Source organism: Pteropus alecto, unplaced genomic scaffold (assembly GCF_000325575.1).
Source record: "Pteropus alecto unplaced genomic scaffold, ASM32557v1 scaffold106, whole genome shotgun sequence".
Lineage (NCBI taxonomy): Eukaryota > Metazoa > Chordata > Mammalia > Chiroptera > Pteropodidae > Pteropus > Pteropus alecto.
In genome coordinates, this window is record NW_006442103.1 from 9510736 (window position 1) to 9518563 (window position 7828).

General features: G+C 40.3%; 1 protein-coding gene and 1 pseudogene across 1 annotated transcript in view; one reads left to right on the top strand and one right to left on the bottom strand.

The window, feature by feature from the left end:
• The first annotated feature begins 833 nt into the window (after positions 1–833).
• The window catches only part of PRPF38B (pre-mRNA processing factor 38B), an 8795-nt gene continuing 1800 nt past the window's right edge, over positions 834–7828 (top strand). The window contains 7 exon segments of the mRNA XM_025052305.1: positions 834–1406; positions 4189–4257; positions 4531–4682; positions 4761–4821; positions 7077–7300; positions 7622–7825; positions 7827–7828. The exon segment at positions 7827–7828 is cut by the window's right edge and continues 1800 nt beyond it. Of these exon segments, the coding sequence (XP_024908073.1) occupies positions 1125–1406; positions 4189–4257; positions 4531–4682; positions 4761–4821; positions 7077–7300; positions 7622–7825; positions 7827–7828 (994 nt within the window). The 5' untranslated portion in view covers positions 834–1124.
• LOC112469113 lies at positions 5659–5774 on the bottom strand (annotated as a pseudogene).

Here is a 7828-nt window from a genome sequence, read left to right on the forward strand (position 1 = left end):
GCTTCTAAATATAACGACCAGGCTGTTCTCTAACGATAACACTGTCCAGTCCGTTAACATCTGTAAAAACTTAAGGGCCTCTTGTAGTCTTATTCACTTCCAAACACCATGAACCTTCTCTAGGTTAACAGGTTTTGAGAGAGAAGACAGATTCCAACTTATTTTTACACCTCTTTCCCACCTCCACCAGCCCTCTCCCCACTCCCATTCAGGGCCTGGACCAAAGTTTATCACTCATTCGGCATTCGCATAATAAAAGAACTCGAATAGGAGGGGGAAAAAAACGCATCTAACAAGTAACTCCACTAGGCCCAACAGGTATACTAGCTCTTCTCATGCTTAGCAAGATGTTTTAACAGACCAGCAAGATGTTATCTCGATCTTACAGTTGAATAAATTCATGCTCGAATGATTAATCTCCAGCCGGACACTACAGACCAGAGGACAGAAAGACTCTGCACCGGAATCACTCGGAGTGAGGTCCTGACCGTCAACCCTTCCAGAAAATCTTAACTGTGAACTCAGGAGATTGAGACACTCTGCAGGAGTCAGAATCACGAATTTGTAAGCGCACAGCCATGCGAGCTTTCCCCGAGCCGGCTTTCTAGAGAAACCGGGGCCCCAGTCCAAATAATAACACATACGAATTGGACCTACAATCCCTTTCCCCGACCCCCTAAATTCCCAGTGGAATCAGAGGCCATGGCAGCGACCACAGCGTGCACAGAACGCGCGGCGGAACTAGGAAGAGGAATCTCGAGCCTATCTGGGCGTCTCTGATTGGCTGCCAGCTAAGCTTGGAACTCTGGGGCGTGTGGCATCACATCCGCCGGGCCCGCCATCTTGTTCCCAGGGGCAGTTGGCGGAAGAGATCGCGCTCCCTGGCCGCCGGCTCGCCTTCTGCCGGGAGTTCTCGCGGCCCGCGTCTCGGCGTCCGCGCTCGCCCCGGAGTCCATTCGTCGGCGCCCTCGTTGCCCTCCCTCACCTGGCTGGGGCACAGCGAGGCAGCCCCCTCTCCCGACGGCGTTCCATGGAGTAGGGTCCCGGACCGTTGTCCCGAAGAGCGAGATCGAGCTTGGCCCCCTCCCCCTCCCTTCTCCCTCCCTCCTTCCTTCCGCCGCAACATGGCTAACAACAGCCCCGCGCTGACAGGCAACTCGCAGCCGCAACACCAGGCGGCCGCAGCCGCGGCCCAGCAGCAGCAGCAGCAGCAGTGCGGCGGCGGCGCCGCCACCAAGCCGGCGGTCTCGGGCAAGCAGGGCAACGTGCTGCCATTGTGGGGCAACGAAAAGACTATGAACCTCAACCCCATGATCTTGACCAATATCCTGTCGTCGCCCTACTTCAAAGTGCAGCTCTACGAGCTCAAGACCTACCATGAGGTGGTGGACGAGATTTACTTTAAGGTACGAAGCGTCTAGGCCTGGGCTGGGGGTAAGTTTGGAAGAAAGAGTACTGAGGATTTGGGGTGGGGGGAAGGTTGGGTGGGGGTAGGGAGCAGTTGCCTGTAGTCTGCCAGGGAGGGGTCAAACTGTGGCCGCCCTCATTTCCTTTTCAGATTTTTAGGGCCAGGGGAGCCCGCCGCAGTTGATCTCTCTTCTCCCCCAACCTCCTGCTCCCTTGGGGGGAGTTGGACCAAAGGGTGGGGTAAGAGGAGGAAAGGAAGACTAACTGGAGCCTCTCCAGTTCACAGCTTTAAAATTATTCTTTTTGATGTTGGATCTACTCCGCGCCAACTTGTTGGTGCTTCTCCCGCTCACTCCGGGCCAGGGCGTGTATTGACTTCAGTGTTGGCCTCGTGTTGTTGGTATTCACTATCCAGATAGGAAAATGGTCAGTGCGTGTGTCGGGTCGGGTGGAGGGGCTGAGGGTGGAGAGGTGCTAGTGCAAGAGGTGTACAGAAGGCCTGGAAATTTTCCCAGCAGGAAGTCAGGAGTAAGTGGTCTTAGTTAAATGTGCATTGGGCTTATTTAGAATTATCTGGGCCCTGGGCTTCTGCGGCAGGGTCGGTGCTGGCTTGGCTGTGCTGGGGAGCTCACCTGGCGCCTCCTCACTGCACTCTTGTCTCAGTTCTTGTTTCGTTAGCAGGATTGACTCAGTCTTGCAGCGAGGCTCGGAGCAGCCCAGGGTCGCAGGTAGAGGTATGCACTATTAATCATGCTCAATTGCCATAAATGCATTTCCCTGGGTTAAATGAACAGCTAATTAGATTTTTTGGCCATTGGTTTTGGTCTTCACCAACTAGATAGGCTTTTTCCACTTCTCTGCAAATTATGTAGTTTTAAAAAAATAACTTCCAGGCCTCCTAAGGTTATGTTTTAAGACAATATTTATAATAGCCTTAACGATCTTTAAATATTTTAGCTGGAGAATCTAATATAACACAATCTGTTTTGTCTATATTAACTTTTAAAACACTTGATAGACCACACATTTTCTGTGATCTGAACGTATCTGTAGAGGTGTTAATTTTCTTTATTTGCTTTTAGGTTTTGTTTTGTCCACCATTTCCCCAATTAAGTAGGTTATTGAAGGATTTTCTTTTTTTTTGCTATATTAGTCACTTTTGATAGAAAATCACTTTGAGAATACAGTTCAACTGGGTGTGTAAAGTACACTGAAATTTTGATGTCCTCTTAAAGAGTATTGTAATTGTACTATGAATTAGTGTTTTTAGTTTTTGAAAGGTAAGCCTTTTTTCAGCATGGATGCAGTATGGTGAATATTTAATTAACCCTTAGCTTGATTTATGCAGTAGACCTCAAACAGTTGGGGGTCCTGCTCTTTTTGTGGCAGGCTCTGTTTAATAACATAGGAAAAGAAAAGCTTGTTTTCAAATTTGAAGTACTGTTTTGAAATGACTTAAAACTGCTAGAAATTATTTTAATTTAGTTATAAAACTGAAGACCCAGGTTTTGTTACCAAGCCATTCAGATCAGATGGTCATTGAAATATGTAGGCTTCCAATTACAAAATCCTGTAAGTGGATTTTGTAATTGCATCCACCCCTTTGGCTGGCCTTTAAGGAATTGAAACATCTTTTATGCAGCAAGCTGGGGGAAGGCAATTAAACAGTAAAGCAGAGCAGGAGTCTGCTGAGCAAAATAGTGTAGTGCTTACATTTAAATACATGGTTTTCTGTCTGCAGCCACTGAAAAAGACTACAAAATTTAACTAGGGGGGTGGGTAGGGATGGAAATGTACTTTTAGAAATATATAGTGAAAGAACAAGATTTTATTTTTGTTTTAAGTTAAGAAACAATGGCTCTTATCTTTCCAAAAGACCTTCTTGAGTTACATCTTTTCGTAGAGCTAATATTCTTTCTTCCCTATTTTTAGGTAAAGTATGTGGTTTTTATAGGGTGTGCACCTTAGCAAAGATGATACTGTATCTTTGGGTATACCTAGTGCCATGAGTAGTCACATCTATTATTGACACAATTTATATTCTCTGGCAAAAAATTGAATTGGTTCACATAATTAGGCTGAAAATAAATTACACACTGACAAGAATGATCTCTGTAGGCGTGGCCTTTGTAATTGCATCTTTAATCAGGAATGAATATAATGCCCGATTTTGGTAAAAAAAAAAAATATGCATGAATAAAATGCCGTAATTTTGCATCACAAGTAACTTCTGTTAGTGTTTTAGCATACTTCCTCGAAGTCGTTTTTCTTTATTTTATTATGTAGAATTTTAATCACCATAAAATTGAACTCACTAAGGCTGTCTTAAAAGTTTTTTTGAAATATTTAATCTTCATTAATACTTTTTTAAGTTGGAGCTTTAAGTCAATTTTTAAATAAGAATTTTTACTTTTTAAAGTAACTCTTAATAAGACACAAAGTTGTTGTATTCAGTATTTTTACAAGTATGTGGGGCTGGAGATTTCCTGGCTCCACACGTGTCGACTCTCTACAAAGCGGGTGGAGTTTCTGCCCTGAAAGCTGCTTAGGTTATGTTAAAGCCTGATAGCTTCATTGGTGCTCTTTAAATACCTGAGCAGTTTTTCAAAGATGGTTTACGTACTTAATGCGTGTGAGCAAAATTACATACATCATGTCAAAATACCCAGCTTCCAAAACTTTTGGAAGAGCTGCTCTTTTATGGAGTTGGGTTTATTTTAATCACACTTTGAAAAAATTTGAAGTATGCATGTTTGTTGTGTTCCTCTTTTCTATTTTCAGGTCACACATGTTGAACCATGGGAGAAAGGAAGCAGGAAAACGGCAGGCCAAACAGGGATGTGCGGAGGGGTAAGTAGAAGTACGTGCATTTTTCAGTTTTTCTGTGTCTGATAACCAAGTTTATATTTAGAAAACTAGAAGTCTAGCAGTTATACTCAAATGACAGTTGGCAGATCTTAGAAGTTTGTTTTTTAATCTCAATTCAAATGTCCTATGAATGGGGTTAGAAAAGTATAATTTTTTTTATGCTTCATTCTCAGGTCTGGGTTAACAGGATTAATCAGTTGGTGTTAAATATCTCTTAATTTTTTCACTGCTTTTTCTTAACTCTTTCCGCTAAAGGTTCGAGGTGTTGGAACAGGAGGAATAGTTTCGACAGCTTTTTGCCTGTTATACAAATTATTTACTCTGAAGTTAACTCGTAAGCAAGTTATGGGTCTTATAACACACACAGACTCTCCATATATTAGAGCCCTTGGATTTATGTATATACGGTAAGCATGCATTTTCTACATTTCCAAGAAATATCTCATTTAACTCACATAAGCCTAATCAGGCTTTTCTAATTCTAGGTATACACAGCCCCCTACAGATCTATGGGACTGGTTTGAATCCTTCCTTGATGATGAAGAGGTATGTCAACAAGGGTAATAATTACTTTTTTTTGATTACTCTTATGTTTTTAATGTCTTTCATTTATTGGAGGTTTAATGTCTTCCAGAATTTTCTGTATAGTTAAATTATTTCACTCATACTTTTGGAATTAATGTCATTTTCCTAAGACTTGGTGGATTTTACATATTTTAGGTTAAATTTCTTAAGTTTTATTGCATTTTTAAATTTCTTAAATGTATTTTGATAACTATTAAGAATTTTCTCTTCTTAATTGTACTACGTGTATGGTATTGATCTTATAGTTAATAGTGACTTTTTAAAGTGGGCCATGCTCAAGAGTGAAGTGATAAGACATGTACATAGAATACTAATTACACCTTTTTTCCTGGAACATTTTAGTTCCTTACTCTCTTTTTGCAAATATTAGTACCCCCACTTGCGTAGAAGTGCAGAATTTAAGAGCTGGGTGGGACTTAAATAGACTGAGAATTTAAATGACTTACTCAAGGTGACCAATTATTTAAGTTCTAGCTTTCAGTTCGTAAAGCTAGAAGCAGACCTTTTCTTTAAGTTTAGGTTTTGTTGTAATTACAAATCTAGTTTCTCATTCAAGCTTAAAAGGTTGAATTTCTTACATATATTCAGAAAAGTTACTTTGGGAAAAATTACTGTTTCAGATTTAAATCATACATGTGTTAATATGCTTCATAGTGAAGCCCAAGGTCTCAGAAGGGACTATCGTGAGCTGTATTGTTCCTATATCTGCCCTTTATATTTTCGGGTTCATAAAGTAAACTTTGAGAGTTGTGTTTCAGTAGTCTTTTTTTTTTTTTTAAATTATATTATTTATTATTATGCCTACAGCACCTGGTCTTCGTAGGTAGTCTCTCATTCAAGTACTAACCAGGCCCAACCCTGCTTAGCTTCCGAGATCAGATATCGGGCTTGTTCAGGGTGGCATGGCCGTAGACCATGGGCCGTGGCTCCACTGGGGCGTGAACCCAGTACTTCTGCGTGTAAAGCAGATGTGCTAACCGCTACACCGTGGAACCACGTCCTCAGTAGTCTTGTTTTTAAAGTTTATATAGTGACTTTAATGAGTTAAAGGATAGTTTTAATGGAATTCTTTCTAGTGTGTTACTATTATGTGCACACCTAAAAAAAATTCTCATATAGACATGGAAAATTTTTCTCTGCATTTTTTGGGCCTCTTTAGTGAGCTGATTAATATCTCAAAGGAAGCAGAAAGTGTTAGATGATAAATGACAGTTTTGAAAGCTTTTTTTTTTGATGAGATTTTTTTAGGATGAAGCACTTCTCCCTTCTATATTTAAAAAGCATGTTCCTCTTCATAATTGATATTATATAGGTTTATTTCTGAATGCTTCTATTTAATCTGTTTTTCATTGTATTTACAAACCTGAGGATCTCTATTTAAGCTAACTTATTGTTTTCTTCCTTAGATATCTGCAGCGATTATATTTGGAAATACTGTATATCTGAACACTTAAATGTGTGTGAGTGCAAGCAGTTTTACCTTTAGCTCTTGTTTTCCTGTTTAGATAACAAATCTCACTTTCCTTGTGTGCTTGCACTATAGGTTTGGGACTGACAATAGCTGACTAACATGTCCTGAGCTGTGAGAGGGCATAGCAAGAAGGCCTTCATGCGGTAATGACCCTTTTCAGAGACAATGGTCATCATGGATTATGCGTTTCCAATTATTTGTTCATTTATTTATTTTCTACATAACTTCTAAATTAGAAACCTCACTGCTTCATGGCAGTTGGTTTGCTATTGCTTCCAGTTTTATTAGGGCTTCATTTTATATTAGAGCTGTTAAAAGACAGTCTTTAGACAAGAATTGTCTGAAGTAGTTCTTATGTAGCTAGGTTACAGTACTAGGAATAATGTGTGCAGACATTTCCACAGAATAAGTATATACTTAGTAGGTATGTGGAATGTAAAGTTAAGTTGATTGTTCCACATAGTTTAGTAATGTAAGGGGCTGTTTCATATTATTGCTGAGTGAGATCAGTTCTCTTTATGCCCATGAAGCTGCAGGATTTGTTCTCACCTGCATGCACACACTTAAGCCCAAGTATTTCCCTGTATCATTCATTACCAGATTAGAAGGGTACACAAATTGAAATTGTTCTGTTAGAATTTTTTTTATATTCGAGATTCCAAAAATGGTAATTTTTAAAAATAGTATTCATGTATATGTTGAAATAATTTTTTTGACGGCTAGGTTATCTTTTGTGTTTCTGTAGGACCTAGATGTGAAGGCTGGTGGAGGCTGTGTGATGACCATCGGAGAAATGCTGCGGTCTTTTCTCACAAAACTGGAGTGGTTTTCTACCTTGTTTCCAAGAATTCCAGTTCCAGTTCAGAAGAACATCGATCAACAGATTAAAACTCGGCCTAGAAAAATTAAGAAAGATGGGAAGGAAGGTGCTGAGGAAATAGACAGACATGTTGAGCGCAGACGTTCGAGGTGATGTAACTCCTGAATTACACTTTTTTAAAAAGTCTGCTTTATACAAGGTCCTTGGAAATCAGTTGCAAGTCCTTAGGAAGTTCTTTTTATAGTGCTAACTTTATTGTCACCTTTTTCCCCAAAAGGTCATTTTATGCCTTTCAGGGCATTTTTAGCAAAATTATGCATCTGTAAATGAGAACGAACACTTTTTTACTTTTTTCTTGACATGTTTATATAAGCTGGGACTCTAAATAAATAATATGGAAATTAAGGTTTTTTTTTACAGTGTGTGTTATTAATTCAGATTTTCTTCTCTTCCTCGTTCTTAAATATTAGGTCTCCAAGGAGATCACTGAGTCCACGGAGGTCCCCAAGAAGATCGAGAAGTAGAAGCCATCATCGGGAGGGCCATGGGTGTTCTAGTTTTGACCGAGAATTAGAAAGAGAGAAAGAACGCCAGCGACTAGAGCGTGAAGCCAAAGAGAGAGAGAAAGAAAGGCGACGGTCCCGGAGTATCGATCGGGGATTAGAGCGCAGGCATAG